This window comes from Chanodichthys erythropterus, chromosome 24 (assembly GCF_024489055.1).
Source record: "Chanodichthys erythropterus isolate Z2021 chromosome 24, ASM2448905v1, whole genome shotgun sequence".
NCBI classification, from domain to species: Eukaryota; Metazoa; Chordata; class Actinopteri; order Cypriniformes; family Xenocyprididae; genus Chanodichthys; species Chanodichthys erythropterus.
Genome location: NC_090244.1, coordinates 14,078,585 through 14,097,897, shown reverse-complemented (window position 1 = coordinate 14,097,897; position 19,313 = coordinate 14,078,585). Strand labels below are relative to the sequence as shown.

The window sequence follows — 19,313 nt, the reverse complement described above, 5'->3', positions numbered from 1 at the left end:
TTTTAGATTTAATCCGAACACGCCTTCTGTTGCATTAGGAGGATTGGTTACATTAGCTGTTTTCTTTGACTGCATTGATGGAAACGTTTATCTGTGTAAATGAGCATCTTAATAGCGACACATACATGTAAATCATCATTAGAGATTTTTAGTTCATTATTCGCCGTATTGCTCATCTAGCCACGCTGACTCGATGATTCGGAGCGTGATTTGTTTGGTCTGGGTAAAACGCGGCTTGTTTGACGGATGGGAAGTGCTTCAACATGAAGGAGTTTCACTTGTTTACTTCTAAAACAAAGAACAAACTGCACCAAATTCAAACATTTTCTCGACGTTTTCCAGAATAATGGCTTCTGTAATGGTAAGGCTACTTAGCAGGAACATTTTAAAGTGCGAATGTAGACATTTTATTTAGTTAGTGGTTTAACTTAGTCAGCTCTGTGCAACTGTGCTGGAAAGTTTCGTGTTTATGTTTGTATGTGGAGATACTTATATTGGTTATATTTGACGAAATTGACAATACAAAACAATAAAATTAGCCATCACTAAGATACAATGGAACTAACGTTAGCATAATTTTAGACATGGTTCCGTGGTATTACCGTAACCATGTATTTATAATTTATATCAATTAGACGTATGAGTACATGAACATTCATTCAAATTGTTATGTTAAAAACATCAGTTGTACTTAAACTTTGAAAAAGAAATGGGTTTTTAACGAATAAAGTTTTTAAAAGTGTGAAAAAAAAACATAATGGTGATATAATTAATTTTGAAGTTTTATTAAGTGTTAACAATGAGATTATAATCAATTAACACTGCTTTTGTCATTTTTTACAAGATGGACAAAATTTGTCACCAAAAAAAGTTATTCGGTTTAACCAAAATTTCGGTTTTACTGAATGACACTTTTGGTTATACCGAATTATGATATTTTCAAACAATGTTAACAGACTGATATCTAGCTAGCTAACAAAAAGACAATCAAACATTTTATATTTAGTACAAGTTTTTAAAATATTACAAAATTTTCCATGTTTTATAGCGGTTGTACTGAATGACCTGATGTTTCGGGACGTGCGTATGAGCAAGTGAAAACATGATTTTTTCAGACCTTTGCTTCATGACCATGTGGTCTTTTGCAGGTGCCTGAATGATGTCACATCCTGTCACATGATATTGACCGCATGACTTGATCCAAAATGGTCCCTTTATATTGGTTACTCCGAATGACATCAATGAAATTAATTTTTCCGGACATTCTTTCTCATAACAAAGCAACGACTTCTATACATAATTTTAATACCATTTTGCACTATGCTGATATATGATGTTATAAAATCATACCAGAATAAAAAATATATACATTTATTACATTTTAAGATATTTTAAATACAAATAAAATGACTGTGTTGGCCTTCGGATGGTTAAACGAATGACCTTTTGACACTTAAATCTTTAAAATAACTTTATATGTAGCAAAATATAATTAAAACCTTTTGAATTCAATAAAAGAGATCTAGTTATACTACCTTACATACTTTGGATGTCATATCTTTGTTTTCATTATTATTATTATTATTATTATTAAGGCCTTTGGACAAAAAAATTACCCGTCACGTTATTGACCCAAATACAAAAAAAAAAAAAAAATTTCAGTGAAGTCCACTGCATTTTACCCCTTATTTTTCTATGATATCCTTTTTCAGGAGGATCCCACCCTTGAGAGACATTTTAAAGGCCACAAAGATGTTGTTTCCTGCGCTGACTTCAGCCCCAATAATAAACAGCTGGGTATGTCATATTTATCTTCTATTTTCAGTCAGAGAACATCCCAACGTAACCACTTGCAACATTTCTTGCAGCTACTGGATCCTGTGACAAGAATCTTATGATCTGGAACCTCGCTCCTAAAGCAAGGGCGTTTAGGTTTGTGGGTCACACAGACGTCATTACAGGTGTTAATTTTTCTCCAAGCGGATCTTTGGTGGCATCTTCATCCAGAGATCAGACAGTTCGACTTTGGACGCCCAGCATGTGAGTACAGCTGCCCCCTTCGAGTTTTAATGTATTATTTGTATCTTGATGTATTATCGTCTATGTGTGTTACAGAAAGGGTGAGTCGACTGTGTTCAAAGCTCACACAGCGAGCGTTCGAAGCGTTCATTTCTCCAGCGATGGCCAAAGGCTGGTCACGGCTTCAGATGACAAGTCTGTGAAAGTGTGGGGTGTCGAACGGAAGAAATTCCTTTATTCTCTCAACCGGCACACCAACTGGGTGCGCTGTGCGAGGTATGAGACTGTGTGTGTAACCTTTCCGGTTTTGTCACATAAAGTGGGATTTCTCTCACTGTCACTTGATCTGTCCCTGTCAGGTTTTCACCAGATGGTCGTCTCGTTGCTTCCTGTGGCGATGACAGGACGGTTCGCCTCTGGGATACATCTGCACGTCAGTGCATAAACATTTTCACAGACTATGGCGGGTGAGAATTGGAGCGTTGTTCCTTTCTGATTCTTTTTGTGGATACAGTTTGCGTATTGGACCTGATATTTTAAACTGTCTGTTTAGGTCAGCGACATTTGTGGACTTCAATTCCAGTGGCACGTGCATTGCATCATCAGGAGCAGACAACACATTAAAAATCTGGGATATTCGTACAAACAAGTTGATACAACATTACAAAGGTAGTTAATAAAAACTGAGATGGTTTAACGTCATAAAAGTTAATATCTTTTTAATAAGAGTCACAAGGACTGGTTTTGTTTTCAAGCATTTAACTTGGTCTTGCAGTTCATAGTGCAGGGGTCAACTGCTTTTCCTTCCATCCATCCGGAAACTATCTGATCAGTGGTTCGAGTGACAATACAATGAAGATCTTGGACCTGCTGGAGGGGAGGCTCATCTACACCCTTCACGGCCACAAGGTGTCACCCTCTTCTAATAGTGTCGAACCTGAATTCTAGCTGGAGCAATTGGGAATTCATCCAAAAATGACGATTCTCTCTTTTATTTACTCACCCTCATGTCATTACAAACCCATATTCTGTTATTTTTTGAATGGGACCCAAAAGGAGAATTTTTGAAAAAAAAGTTCTTGCCATACCATGAGAAATCAAGAAATTGGGGGGGCTTTTTTTGCAATTACATATTTTAATTTTATATATATATATATATATAAATATATATATATATATATATATATATAAATATAATACATTACTATTTTCCATGTTTTTGAATGTAGTCTCTTATGCTCATTAAGGCTGCATTTATTTCATAATAAATACAGAAAAAACAATATTGTGAAATATTATTACAATTATTACAATTGTTTTTCTATTTTAATATACTTTAAAATATAATTTATTTCTGTGATGCAAAGCTGAATTTTCACATTCATTACTCCAGTCTTCAGTGTCACATGATCCTTCAGAAATCATTCTAATATGCTGATTTGATACTCAGTTATTATCAATGTTGAAGACAGTTGTGTTGCTTAATATTTTTTTGGAACCTGTGATACTTTTTTTCAGGATTAATTGATAAATAAATGGTTAAAAAAACAGCATTTATTCAAAATCTAAATCTTTTCTAACAGTATAAATCTTTACTGTCACTTTTTATCAATTTAACACTGTTGATCTGTGTTGAATAAAAGTATTAATTTCTTTAAAAAAAAAAAAAAAAAAAAACCAAACTTTTGAACAGTAGTTTATATTGATACAAAAGATTTCTATTTTAAATAAATGCTGATATTTTTAACTTTTTATTTATCAAATAATCCTGAAAAAGTATCACAGGTTATAAAATAATATTAAACAGCACAACTGTTCCCAACACTGATAATAAATCAGCATATTAGAATGATTTCTGAAGGATCATGTGACACTGAAGACTGGAGTAATGATGCTGAAAATTCAGCTTTGCATCACAGGAATAAATTACTTTGTGAAATATATTCAAATAGAAAACAGTTATTTTAAATTGTAATAATATTTCACAATATTATTATGAAATAAATGCAGCCTTAATGAGCATAAGAGACTTCATTCAAAAACATTAAAAATAGTAATGTTTCCAAACTTTTGACCGTTTATATATTTATTTATATATATATATATGTATATATGTATATATATATATATATATATATATATGTATATATGTATATATATATATGTATATATATATATATATATATATATATATATATATATATATATATATATATATATATATATATATATATATATATATATATATATTTATATGTATATATATATATATATATATATGTATATATATATATATGTATATATGTATATATATATATATATATGTATATATGTATATATATATATGTATATATGTCCATACTGTCTATGGTGAAGCCGAAGACAATTTTGCACATTATAAAGTTTCTGAACTGAATATAGTCAATATACTGATTATTAGTTGAAAATAGTGCACAAGTCATATGGAGTACTTTTTAGGACTTTTTAGTACTTTTTTGGAGTAAAAATTATTACATTCATTTAAATTCCTGCGTTAAATAGCCCACCCTTAGAAGAAAAGACATAAAGTGTCTTTTTTTCCCATCTGCTCTCAGGGTCCAGTGTTGGCTGTGACGTTTTCTCGAGACGGAGATCTGTTTGCTTCTGGAGGTGCTGACTCTCAGGTAATTGTGACATAATGGTTGTTTTACTATCCGATTACTGTCGGGCTGATGTCACTCATGCCCTTGATCATCTGGGTTTCAGGTTCTGATGTGGAAGACCAACTTTGATTCACTGAACTACAGAGAGCTGTTGAGCAGGCATAGCAAACGAGTCACTCCAGATCCCCCTCCACACCTGATGGACATTTACCCTCGATTGCCTCACCGACACTATGCTCAGAATGGCACAGTAGAGGTTAATGCCCACAACTGCAGTACACAATACACGTGTTTCACGAACAGTACTGAATTTCCACTCTGGGATCAGTACAGCGTCAACAATGTAGATCAATTCAATACACTGCAGTCAATATGTTAGCTCTGTGATGTACCGGCACACACTGCATTCGGGTTTGTTATTATCTCTCACTGACGTCAATTCTTTCGTTTCCTTAGATTAACCCCATTGTTGCTGATACTCAGTCTGGTGACCCTCAGGTGGTTGAAGTGGGACGTGTTCTTTTCTCCACAGCGGTAAGATCTGAACTGATTCATGAAATCAGAACTGTTTCACTCCAACCACTAGGGGGCAATATAGGCTAGCTAATGTTGAGCCCTCATCGAAAAGTGTGCTGTCACTGCAGTTCACAGTTTTGCTTTCACTCATGTTTTAATTTTTAAATGATCAGTCCTCATCAATATTTATCAGTTTTTTCCACATTATTATGGTTTTGTCTACTCAACACACTTCTGTTCTCTCGTAAGTATTACAGTGGGGTGTAAAAATCTGAGACCACATTGAAAATCTGACATTCTGTCATGAAAAATTAAATAATTAAATGTAATTATGAAATTTATGTCAATTTTTCATTTTAAAATTTCACACAGATTGCTATTCTGATACTATAATTTGTCATGAAAAAATGAATACATTTTTATTTTAAATAATTTTTAAGTTGTCAATAAGCTTTCACTCAAAGCGGTATTCTAATACTTTAATTTGTAATGAAAATTAAATATTTAATTATATATATATATATATATATATATATATATATATATATATATATATATATATATATATATATATATATATATATAAAAAATAGAATTATAATTATTGTTGGACCCCGCTGTAAATTATAGTTAATGAGGCACATGATGACTATTAATGTGGCAGGTTTTCCAAAAATTATATATATTTTTTGGATTGTTTATTATATTCAGCCCAACATTGTTTGTTTGTGTTGCTGGCAGCTTTCCAAACCGTTCTTATTTACTGCGTGCCTTGTTCTTATCCGAATTATGGGAATGCTTCCGTGCAAAATGCTGGGCTTTCTGCTTTACAAGCGGATTGAGGAAATGCTGCGAGACGGCACACAACAGACTGTGGGTGCCTCGCGTGTTTACAGGAAGTCTTTCTCCTACCCTTTTTCTCCCCCTCTCATTCTCTCTCTCTCTCTCTCTTTTTTTTTGAGTGCTCTGATTCTGGCTGTGTAGAGTAGCTCAAGCGTGAAAGCAAAAACACACCGAGCACACACGTGCCTAAAGCTGGGCTCTGATGTGACCTCACTTTGCTGCTGGAGCCATAGACTAATAATAGACTCCTCCACACTGTGACTTTAGCGCTCGCTCTCGCTGTCTCTTCCTCTCTACCATTTGTTCCCTTTGTCTGTACACACTGTACTGCATAGAGAAAACAAGTGTCCAGCTTGGACGTCTGCACACTCGTTGACTAGTCAATTAGTAATGCCACTAGACTCATTGGACATGTGTTGTTAACATGTTGTCGATCATGTGATCGCACTTGTTCTATATGTAATACGTCCCAGTGTTATTTCGTGTCTACTTAGGTCTAGCACATTCAGGTTTTTGCAAGTTCCATCCGGGTTCGATTCTGATTCACAAGCTTTAGATTCAGTTCTGATTTCAGTTCATTTTGTTTCTGTTTCATTTGAGTGCTTTATCAGATGTAATGAAAAGATAGGACATTTGCAAGTCCCATTCTGTTTCGTTTCTGATTCAAAAGTTTTAGATTCAGTTTCAATTTTTGTGCAGTTTGATTCAATTCTGTATTATTTAGGTGTATTTCACTTGTAGTGAATGTATGAAAGAAATGTCACATTCATGTTTTTGCGAGTCCAATTAGTATTTGATTCTGATTCACAAGCTTAAGATTCAGTTCTGGTTTTGGTTCATTTTGATTCTGTTTCATTTGGGTGTTTTTCAGTTGTAATGAAAAGATTTGAATGAAATTTTCCCATTCTGACTTACAAGCTTTATATTTAGTTTAGATTCAGTTACAAGCTTTAGATTTCAGTGTGAATTGATTCTGTGTTGTTTGGGTGTATTTATTTTCTCTGTGTGAATTCTATATATTATAGAAGGCAATGTTTCAGATTGTTTTAAACTGGAAACTTGTCTTTTTGAACTAGTCATTAAAAGAAATGACTCATAGGAGTCATTTGTTTGTGAATCAGACTACTGTGGGTGAACTACCTCTTGCCAGAAACAAAAGAAGGCTGCTGAAGCTGCGTGTCACATGGTAAACATTAACCCACTGACTAGTCAACTAATCTTCTGGATAACAAGTTGACTAGTAAAAATAGCCATAGCGCACGTTCACTTTTACCATTCACACTTAACACATTTGATTCAGCCCTCTCAAATCCAACCTGTCAGGGCATATTTTCAGGGAAACCCTGTCATTATCTGGCCCTGAGCGTCCTGCAGTCCTTCAGGACAGAGTTTCCTCATTCTGCTTCCCCACCTTGCGTGCGTGGGAGCAGAGACAGGAGGAAGTGGACTGCAAAGAGAAGTATGACCCGTGGCGCCTTTTTGTGTGACGCTTCCTGCCATCACTTCCTCTTGACTGACTCTCTCTGGATTCCTTTCAGCTTGAGAGAGTGTGTGTGTGCATTGATGCGGTCTTCAATTGGTGGAACTCCTCAGCATCTCAGTCCTGATGCAGTGAATTGACCACGTATTAGCTAGTCAAAGAACTCCTGGGTCTGGTTAGGGTTAGGGCTAGTTGCGTCACTTTCCTATCCCACTCCCAACTCTTATACATCAATAAAAGCAGTAAAATAAACCATATTAAATAATGTTTTCCTATATTGATACCTTTTCTCACTTGTACCTGTGTGTTTGTTTGTTTGAGCATTCATATCACATCCTACAGCGCAGGACAGATTGAATTAGTTAAAATATTGTGATGCATCATGGCATATTGAATCTTGATGTATCACATGGTGAGGTAATTACTGATACTTGATATATATATGGTACAATGTCATGTAAATAATTAAAGGGTAGGAAAAGTTCAAATATTTATATTAGTTCAGATTTTCAAGTGCTTTCAAATTAGTATTCAATCAAATTAAAATTTTGTTAAAGAAAAATTTTTTTATCATAAAATTGTCGTTCACATTATACATTCAACAGAGTGTGTACAAGCTTGTTTGAGGGTCTGTAAATGTGTGCATGCCACCTGGTATTATGTTTCTGAAGGTTGCTTGTAGGGGTGACAGACAGGAAGCATGCAAAGAGCCTCTTCCTGTTTTGTAAAGAGCAGGAGATTGGGTGGCTGCGAGGTGTGGATACCAGCTTGAAGGCCTGCCACCGGCTCCGGTGACAAGACGTGACATGACGGAAGTAAATCGCTAAAGATAGAATGGCCCAGGGGAAGGTTCACTTTCCACCGGGAGAGCTTTGAGAAAGATAGCCTTACAGGGAGAGAGAGTGACTTGTCATCCTCAACCAAAAAAACAAGAGCTGTCAGCAGCAGGAAGTACTCATTGATTTAAATCAGATTGCATTGGTAGAGTTATTCAATGCTTTGTTTGTACTTTTTAGAGTTGTTTACTCTATCTTGACGGTGAAACATCGCACCTTGTCATTGAAGAAATGTAGGTGGTGAAGTGTGGAAATATGTGTTATGGTTATGCAACCACAGTTATCGCAAATATCCTTTCGTTATGACAGCAGGCGGCATTGGCACTAGCGTTATTACACCTTTTTTGGATTCTCCTGGAAGCGCAAGCTAAGGCAGATAATAGAAAAGGTCAGTCCAAAAGTTTCATCCGGCCCATAATCCCCTGCACTGACCCAAGGACCTCAGACGGGAACTCTGGCAGACAAACAGTCACTCGCACATCAAAGACAGGAACCCGAGTTGGTTCATCACTTATTCAGTGTAGGGCACACCCAGAACTCAGTGTGTCCGCCTTAATGTTTCATCTTGTTTCTCACCGATTGTGTCTGTCTGCTCCTCTTCCTTTCTTTTCTCTCCATTAAATGTTGTGTTTCATCCACCCCTTTCATCTCTTTTTTCCATTCATCTGTTTTATCTGCTGTCTTTCGAGTTTCACCAAAGGCTATTGACCCCTATCCTAGAATAGAGCTGTTCCATCCATTGAGTCACACTGGCACTTTAACTTAATGGCTGATCTCACTTCCTCCATTAAAGCAGATGGTTCCTAAACAGTCCAGACCTCATCTTAAGTACCTGTCAAAACGGAGTGTAGAGTTGAAAGGACCTTATCAGAATCTGGCTTAGGGTCTGTTTTTCCTCTCTCACCTGACATTCTTTTTCTCTCTTTCTCCATGAGCTTTCTCAAGGGTATATGGTGGCCCAGAGGGGCATAGCTTAAAATACGCTGACAGTCCGTTGACATTGATTCTAAAAATAGTGGGCCTGTACTATTGCAGGTAACAGGGACACCTCAAAGGCAAACGTGAGCTGCTCTCCTGCAGTGCACTCACTGTGCTGTCCGTCTACTACACAATCCCTTCTGTTTCAAATATTATGCTACAGCAGAACATTAAAAAAAAAAAAAAAACACTAAGATTTTTAATGTTTTTAAAAGAAGTTTTGTCTGCTCACCAAGGCTACATTTATTTAATAAAAAATACAGTAAAAAACAGTAATATTGTGAAATATTATTACAATTTAAAATAACTGTGTACTATTTAAATATATTTGAGAAAGTAATTTATTCCTGTGATGCAAAGCTGAATTTTCAGCATCATTACTCCAGTCTTCAGTGTCACATGATCCTTCAGAAATCATTCTAATATGCTGATCTGCTGCTCAAGAAACATTTAATGTGTACAATTGTACAAAATATTTGTGTACAATATTTCACAATATTACTGTTTTTACTGTACTTTTAATTAAATAAATGTAGCCTTGGTGAGCAGACAAAACTTTTAAAAACATTAAAAATCTTAGTGGTTCCAAACTTTTGGACTGTACTGTGTGTGTGTGTGTGTGTGTATATATATATATATAATATATATATATATATATATATATATATATAATTTGTTTTTTTCTTTTTGACTGGATGAACCATCCTTTACAAAATTACCATTACACTAACATTCAGTTGTTTGTGGTCAGTAATTTAATTTTTTAATGTTGTTGAAAGAAGTCTCTTATGCTCCCCAAGGCTGCATTTATTTGATGGAAAGGTACTATTATTTTGATATGTTTTAAATTTATTCCAGAATTGCAAAGCTCAATTTTTTTTAGTCTTTAGTATCACATGATTCTTCAGAAATCATTCTAATATGCTAATTTGGTGCTCAAGAAACATTTATTATCATTATTATTAATGTTGAAATGCTTAAATGGGTCATGAGCTGCGTTGTATTATTAATTTATGCTTCCTGGGGTGCACTTATAATGTTAGTATGCTTTTTACATCAAAAATTGTCAGAATTTAGAAATAAAAGGTATTTTTCCTACCCTAATTTTAGCACTCTTGTTTGAAAGCTCTGTTTTAAGGAGCGTGTCTGCTTTAAGACTTCATAAATGCCTACTGCTGTGATTGGCTGACATCTTTGCAATATGAAATAGCTATTACTCTCTCAAAAACTTTTAGCGTGTTTTTACTATTACAGCTCTCAAGGTTAACTAATGGTGAAAAAAAAAAAGTATGCGATTGTAAAGGGAGTGTTCTTTGATTGCTTTCTATATATAATTTAATCACCGTTCAAATAACCGATTATTTTCATCCTACTAAGAGAAACAACATGAAGTTGACTTAAATCACTGGTTTGATTTACTGACACATAGACAAAGAACATCTGACTATACGCAAATCATTACATATCACTGATATCAGATCAGGCATTAGAATTAAGTTACTTACATGTTGTTACATTACTGTCAAGTCCCTTTTGTAAAAGTCTGTTTTCAAAGCCTGCACCAAAATGTGATTTATTTACCAAAAAATCCACAGTGAAATGTACTGAATACAAATAAATAAAGCTCAACTGAGACATTCACATTGTTGAAAATAAATAACCATATTCCTAGCATTAGGATCCTTTGAAAGGTTATGTTATTTTTGTCCTGTATCGCTCTTCTCTCCTCATCATCTTGCTAAAAACACCAGTGGGCGGTGCTAACGTTACAATGATGAAGTAGGCATTGATTTCTTCTGCAGAGGCAGCGTTTCACCTATCTATGGCATAGATGGGCACATTCCAGGTTCACTGGGCCAGGTGTCAATAAAATCTTTTATTGGACTAACAAGGAAGTTTCAGTTCAGGATATTCTTATTGTATAATGACCTCTTATCAAAAGCTTAAGGAAAAGTTGATTTCTCAATTCATGACCGCTTTAATATTTTTGTAGAAACTGATTCTTTGATTAAATAGAAAGTTCAAAAGAAGAACATTTATTTAAGATAGAAATGTTTTGTAACATTATAAATGTCTTTAATGTCACTTTTGATCAATTTAATGCATCTTTGCTAAATAAAACTATTAATTAAAAAACTTGCTGACCCAAAACTTTAGAATTGTATTTTATCTTATTATTTATTTATTTATTTATTTTTATTTTTTTTATTACTAGTGGTGCAGAGTTTACACTTTCAATTATAACAATTATAATGAGCTTTCCAGACATTTTAAAACATGCTATAAGAGTTATATCCCATTTCATCATTATTAAAGAGACTTGCAAAACTTAAGACAAATTTCAAGCCAACATTGGACCACCACAATGGAAGAATAGATTAATGCTTTTGAATACCTACTCAATCCTCTATTTGATGCTAAATATACACTCCTCACCCAAACAGGTTTGTGCATTACGAGCACTTTTATGCAGTAAAGTGTTTGCTTGTGTACATGTTTTTAACACCACAGCTACAGTATTGCCTCTTCAGAGCAGCAGAACCTCTGTAAAAATGTAGCAATTAAAAACGCAGGTCATCTCTCCATGCCCTTTACTTTAATAGATAGCTGCTGCATGCGCGGTTTCGTGATTTATTTTGATTCTCCATTTTACTGTCGCTTTCCTCTTCACCTGTATGAGTTATTTTTAACGTAGCATAAATGGAAGGTGGAAGCGCCTCTGTGAACTGCGTAGGACGAGCTATCAAAACATTGCTTTTCACTGATGGAAAAAAATTAGCTATTTTTTAAGCTCAAAAACAGCTATGAAAACGAAACAAAAATCAACCTACGTATACTCTTGGTAAATTGTTTTTGTGGAAGTTTTATTTTTAGTTAGTGAAGAAGTGCGTTTTGGTTAGGTTTGTCAGAAAAACTTACTCTCTTGGCATGAGTGTTTGAAATGTACAGGGGTAAGAAAACAAATCAACTTCCTCTGAGCAAGAGGTACAGGAGGGTCATGGGCTCCGGAGGTACAGCTGAAACCCAATGCTGTTCAGGGTTAGAGGGTAAGCTGCGTTCCCCGTCCCACCTGTTAGGAAGTCATTCATTTCTATTCCTAAACCAGTACTCCCTCCCTTCTCTCCCATCTCATTCACTCTAACACTTCCTGTGTCAAATGTTTCCCATCTTTCCCAAAGCTCTTTAGATTTATTGCATATAATGGCTGTTGTAATATTATTTTGTAAAAGTTAATGGACATTTTTCTTTTAATGGACATATTGTTCTTTATCATTCTCTCTTCTGGGTCATTTTCAAAATATGGTGACAAACATCCTACTTCTGTTATATTTAAAATAATCCACAAACTTTATTAAAGGCATCAAAAGATAAACTAACTTTTTATTAAGCTTGACTATATATATTTTTTTAACTATTTTTTAGTTTGCTAGGTGCCTGAAAAATACCTTGTCCCCTTCATCTGACATACCACTTTACAAGTAGGAATATATTTATGTTTTGTGTTACCTTCCTACAACCCTGGATGCCAATAATAGTCATAAGTCATAACATAATTGGGGGCTCGTCCGGGATATGAACCTGGGAACTCTGTTTGTTTGTTTTTTAAAGAAGAGAAAGAAGAGCCAGTGCATTGAATTAAATATTTTCCCTTTTTAATTTAAAGATTTTAACCTTTTTTCAGCTTTGAACTGAATTCAAACATCAGCATTTTCTAAATCAGAATTTTTTTTGAGAATGGCCCTTGCACACTTTTCCCTTCTTCCTATTGTACTTTTCACACCCTTTCCTGTTTGTTTTTTCTGTAGTCTTACACCACAGCCCTCCCTCTCTTTCTCTCACACCAGTCCTTTCCGACCCTGTTTTCCTTTCTCTTTTACACAAACACCACACGCACGCCGACAGCACCACAGTTGCCTGTTTGGCGTCAGCTGGCCTCAGCAGCTCATAATGAAACACGCGGGGAATGTCCATGACCCTTTGAACCTCAACCCCTCACGTCCCGCTCTCCCTGCCTCCCCCGCCTCCCCTGCCTCGTCTCCTCTAAGCCCCAACATCCACCTCCAACCACAGGCCCACAAGGGCTGTCAGGCGCCTCTCTGCCGACCCGTCCGGGCCTTACGGGCTTAACCCCGCACAAGTCACAGCATTCTTCCTTGCCTCTGGGAAATGTGTTAACATTACTCATTCTCTTTCCCCTCTAACCCCTCACACCTATTCCCTTGAAGATGAGGGAAGTCTTTGGGTTGAATTGGGCCAGGGGGCTTTGACGGGAACTTTGAAAGGAGGCAAGGCCCAGCTAAAGTGCACTTAACCATAAAGCTTCACATTCCTCCCAGGGCGGCCTCATGCGAAAGCAGCGACTACGCCAATAACATTATTCACGTCTATCTCAAACACTCTCCAAATATGCAGTGTTAAGAGATTGAGGTCAGTGCAGTCCTTATCTCAAAGTGCATTAATGTCTGTGTACACATCACCTTTTAACCCTTCAAACACTGCTTTAAATACATTTCGCTGGTGTGATTATCTATTTTCGCAAACAACTCTTAATGCAAGCAATAATTGTAAAGTCTTTGTTGTTGTACGCCAATATCCAGTGAAGTGAACCAATTGTAGAGATGAAAACCAATGAAATCCTGCAGTGGTTTTAGTAGGGTTATATGGTAACATTCCTGTTGTCTTGCTGGTTCGCAATTAGTGACAAGCTCATTGTGTGTTGCAGTTTCCCACAGATACTTTGCAGTTGATTTGGTATTACCAAGTTCGAAAGCAGATTATCCAGCATTTGTGTAGCAATGGGGTTTAGCTTAAATTAAATCCCATACAGTGACCCTCTTGTTTCCGTGTATTTGTGAATTTACATTGCTTTCTGATGTTTGAAAGTGAAAAGTTTTGCTGTTTTTAAGCCTAATAGCGGTAATTCTAAAGGAATTACACCAGTTTATGAAAAAACTTAAAGCTCTAAAATGTGATGTGAAGTTAATGTGAAGTGTAGCCTGGTGTACAGGAAGGGATTAGTGTATTTTTTTGTTTGTTTGTTTGAGGTAATTCATACATTGTTTAATGGGTGAAGATCCTCCTTTATGCCCCTTGTGCCGGAATCCATTATCATTGAAGCATGCTTTGATGGACTGATAGATTGAACTCAGTTAGAATTCTTTATTTTTCAGTTGACTCTTGTGAATTTTTTTTAATGAAGACCAGATCTAGTTTTAGAATTTTTATCTAAGATAAAATTTAAAAAAATCTAGTTTTTTTTTTTTTCTCTTGCCATGAATATAGCCGGGGTAGCTGGCATGGCGTTAACCTATAAATAAACAAACAAACAAACAAACATACATTGTGTATTCAATGTTTCCATGCTAACCATGTCATTCATACTAGTCAATAAAGTGTGAATCTCAGTAATTTATCAGTAAGACGTACAATATTCTTTTATAAGTAGTAGGGTTGCAAAGTGGCTGAAAATTTCCAGAAACTTTCCAAAAGTTTCTGAAAATTTCCCCAAAGAAATCCTGGAAAGCTTCCAAAAATTCAGGAAAGTTTCTGGAAACTTTACAACCCTAATAAGTAGGGATCCATGATATTTTGATACCCTAGCAGTTATCAAACATTAGAGTTTTTTTTTTTTCTTTTAAGTTTATTGTTTATTTGTCAGTATTGCATATTTAATTGTTCATGCTCATTTCTTCTATATTTACTTTTAGATTTACATTTTGACCTTTGCCATAGATTTATCTATTCTAAAAATGAATATCTATTTTTCATACTGTACTTTTAAAATGATTACTTTTACTCAATACCTGCTGAGGTATTTGCAAATATGAGACTTTTTTATATTGACATAGTGATGTTTGTGACCAGGCAGGAGGTTTTTAGTCAGTGTGGGGCCTCTTTTCCATCAGGCCCGGAAGCTAGATCACCATTAGCACAGACCTGAGAGAAACCTCCTCAACCTGAGAAATGACCCTGGGTCAGAATCAATCCATCTCCCTGCTCTAATGCACTTTTGTCCAATTCAAAGTTGATATTTGGAACTTGTGTGTGAGTGCATGTAGTTCACAGGTCTAGCAGATATCTATTCCGGCTGGTGTCATACAGGTTTCCTGCCCATGATTTATTATGTGCTCTTATCATATATAAAGTAGAATACATACACTGCGTTCCAAATTATTATGCAATTGACATATCAGTAAGATTTCAGTACAATAAACATTCAGATTTTAGTTTTTCTAAGAAAATGTTTGTTTGTTTGTTTATCCATGTCTTTTTAGATAACTGGTATCAATCTCAGACATAATAATTTGCCAGATCTATGGAAACCCTACTTAGAGGTTGTTCCACATTATTAAGCAAGTCACAGTTCTCATGCAATATGGGGAGGAAGAAAGATCTTTCTGAAGATGAAAAGCATGAAATGGTGCAATGTTGTGCAAAAGGCATGAAAACAACTAATATTGTGTGAAACTGAATTGCGATTATCAAATTATCATAAGATTTGTGAGTGATTTAGAGCACAGCAGAACTCTGTCAGATAAAGGCTTATTAATGAAAGTTCCTGTCAAAAAAATGTATTGTATTAAAAGGGCAGCTATAAAGAAAAGCCAGTGTTGATCAGCAAACAGGTATTTGAAGCTTCTGGTGTCCCTGGAGTCTTGAGAACCTCACCATGCAGGCTGGCAGTTGTGCGTAAAAATGCATTTTAGACACCACAAACCAAACCTAACAAAGAGAAACATTTACAGTGGGTGTAGAAATACAAACAGTTTTATTGCTGTGGTGTTTTTTGCAGCATGGGATAGTGCATAGTGCATTGTACAATAGTGCATTGTACTATGCACTATCCTCCTTTTTATACCATAGCTGAAAATGGCCAGTTATGAACTCCACATATCTTGCAAAAGTCATTTCCATCTCACTTCCCAATATTCCAGCACAGATCATCACCCGCCAGCTCCTTGCTGACATTGCAGTCTTATTGGAACGTGGTGGCCATTCACCAACCATCCAGGAATCCATCCATTTAGACCATCCAGTAGTAGTACGGCATTATTCAGTGAATAAAACTATTTAAAAATGAGTCTTCATGTATTTCTAAACCCACTGTAAATGTTTCTCTTTGTGAGGTTTGGTTTGGAGTGGCTGAAATGCATCTTTAAGCACAACTGCCAGCCTGCATGGAGAGTTTCTTGAGACTCCAGAGACACCAGCAGCTTCAAATACCTGTTTGCTGCTCAACACTGGCTTTTTTTATAGCTGCCCTTTTAATACAATACATTTTTCTGATAGGAACTTTCATTAATAAGCCTTTATCTGACCGAGTTCTGCTGTGCTCTAAATCACTCACAAATCTTTTGATAATTCGATAATCGCCATTCAGTTTCACACAATATTAGTTGTTTTCATGCCTTTTGCACAACATTGCACCATTTCATGCTTTTCATCTTCAGAAAGATCTTTCTTCCTCCCCATATTGCATGAGAACTGTGACTTGCTTAATAATGTGGATCAACCTCTAAGTAGGGTTTCCATAGATCTGGCAAATTATTTTGTCTGAGGTTGATACCAGTTATCTAAAAAGACATGGATAAATAAACAAACAAACATTTTCTTAGAAAAACTAAAATCTGAATGTTTATTGTACAGAAATCTTACTGATTTGTCTATTGCATAATAATTTGGAACGCAGTGTATATAAAGTTCTGTCAGAAATTGTAGACCATGGCGCAGCCGCAGGCTGATCGGTCCGTAACTTGCAATCACATCATTCTCTATAGGGCCCAGCTGATTGGATCCTGCTGTTGCCAATGAGCTCACTGCTCAACCTTCAAATACTGGTCAGCTTTTTCTGTAGCAAACTTTCAGAAACCCTTCACCTTCCCCAGCTCCACCTGTATAGATCTGCTACGGGTAATTCATATATGCTATATTGTGCAGCAGCATGTCTTATGTATAGATGTCTAAAATACTACAACTTCAGACACAAACACATTGAATAGCTGGGGCTCATTTGAGGAACAAATCCTCCAAGTATTTTACTATTTATGGTTTCAAAAAATGTGAAATGATTAGGTAATTTAACATAACTACCAAAAACTCCAATTTCCAATGCCTTTTTATTTTCCTTGACCCCCTGACTCATGATAACCTTCCAGACCTCGAGTTAGCATATTCAGACAGTACAGCCCTCTGAAATCTCATTATCTCTTCTTCGTCGGACATTGCATGATTTTATTTTTAGAAACCTGTGCCGCTGCTGGGGGGGGAGGGAAATTGGTTGCTTGCTTCACCTCCATTTCCCCCACATCTTTAATGAAGACTGCATTCATCCCACTCGCTCTGCCTCTTCCTCTTTGTGCTATTTACAGACTACCTCATGTGAGGGCAATGAGTTAGGAAACACGCTTAACAAGCACTTCACTGATGTCCCTGATTTTGCATGGATCAATCGGATTATCCAGAATCAAATTACAGAATGTGTATCCCTAGAATTGACTGGCACGGAAGAAGTCATATGTCCTGCAATGTTCTCTCTTGTGTTTTGGAGAGTCGACACTACCCTCATTTTCTTAATTTAGCTCATCCAGATGTGTTGGGGCTTAACTTGGGAGTGTGAGGTTCATATATAAATAAATACTATACAATATACATAATAGAGGGTTTACATCATGCTTGGAAATTGCATGAAGTGTAGACACAGGTAATTATTACTGCTTAAATCTGGCGAGACAAACTATATGCTTCCAAATTACAAGTCTACGTATGTTCTAGGAATGGGCAGAATGGTCATCTAGTCACTGAGTGGTGGCGGTGGATGAATTTAGAGATGCTGACTTTCCTCAGAGTGTTTTAAAAGAAGCAAACTTCTTTTCCTTTTAGATTTAGAGTTCTACTTGCTCTGCCAGTTGTTTTACTGAGCTAAACATTTAACATCAAATTTAAAATCATAAAAGATATTTAAATATATTTTATTTAAAAAAGCAAAAATTTGAATCCAAATGTCACTGAGAGATGACGCTGACCCAGTAGGCCATCCATAGTGATAGACACATAACAGGGCTCAGCAATATGTTTGTATTAGTGCACCACCCCATTTTGAAAAAAACAGGTGTTCTGGAGTACTGTTGGGGTTAAAAAGGGGTCATCAGACCAAGTGATGACCACAAGTATGTAAAGTCATTATGGAGATCACTCAGTAGGAGCCCTTGTTGAATCAGGAAGAACCACTTTGAATTTGAAATTGTTGTATTGTTGAAATCACTTTGGATCAGGGAAATCCTCTATTGCTTTCATTGCTCTGTTGTGGTCATTGTCGTAAGTACCAGATTAAAATGATAAAAGCTGTTTTACCCCACTCACTTCTGCTGCATCCCCTTTTAACACTGGAATCTTTTTATTGACTTGCTATAAAAAGCCTTGGGTTTCCAGTGAGCTGCAGTAATGAGTCTCCACTGCTTGACCACCTTCAGTATTACCATGTGAAAGCACAAGTGTAAACAGCTGCTGTCACTTTAGCAGAGAGGGGATCTGCTTGACCTCAGCCTAACCTTCAAGGAGGTGATAGAAGAATTGTGGAGGAATGGCATTGGTGAGTCTCTCATGTTTACTTACCTAAGTGCGTCTACATTTTTTCCAAGCCAACACTGGAAATCATCCACCTCCCTTCCTGCCGCTCCTCTTTCCCATCATTCTTTTGACCCACATTGACCCCCTTGAAGCAGCAGTGGGGTCAGGTGTCAGGCCCGAAGCTCAAGTTCCAATGCATTCTGGACATGCCTCACCATTTTCTCTTCCTGTTTTTTTCGCCACCTAACTGATATCTATCACTGTAGCATATGGAGGCAACGGGAAGAAGATGTGAGTGTTTTTTGGCTAGGCCTAAAATTAGCCCCTAGTTTCACACCTTTCAAGTAGTAGGTGTATGTGATACCACAGAGATGCCCAAAACTCTGTTCCGATTTCATTGCTACTTACTATCTGCTCCTGTCTGGAAAATGA

At 36.1% G+C, this 19,313-nt stretch overlaps 1 protein-coding gene across 2 annotated transcripts in view; it reads left to right on the top strand.

The window, feature by feature from the left end:
- Window positions 1-100: 100 nt before the first annotated feature.
- poc1b (POC1 centriolar protein B) overlaps window positions 101-19,313 on the top strand; it is a 48,558-nt gene continuing 29,345 nt past the window's right edge. For both annotated transcript variants that reach the window (XM_067380228.1, XM_067380227.1), the window contains exons 1-10: window positions 101-361; window positions 1,713-1,797; window positions 1,869-2,040; window positions 2,116-2,295; window positions 2,379-2,486; window positions 2,573-2,688; window positions 2,795-2,928; window positions 4,614-4,682; window positions 4,765-4,917; window positions 5,118-5,195. In XM_067380228.1, the coding sequence (XP_067236329.1) occupies window positions 347-361; window positions 1,713-1,797; window positions 1,869-2,040; window positions 2,116-2,295; window positions 2,379-2,486; window positions 2,573-2,688; window positions 2,795-2,928; window positions 4,614-4,682; window positions 4,765-4,917; window positions 5,118-5,195 (1,110 nt within the window). In that variant the 5' untranslated portion in view covers window positions 101-346. The remainder of the gene's footprint in view (window positions 362-1,712; window positions 1,798-1,868; window positions 2,041-2,115; window positions 2,296-2,378; window positions 2,487-2,572; window positions 2,689-2,794; window positions 2,929-4,613; window positions 4,683-4,764; window positions 4,918-5,117; window positions 5,196-19,313) is intronic.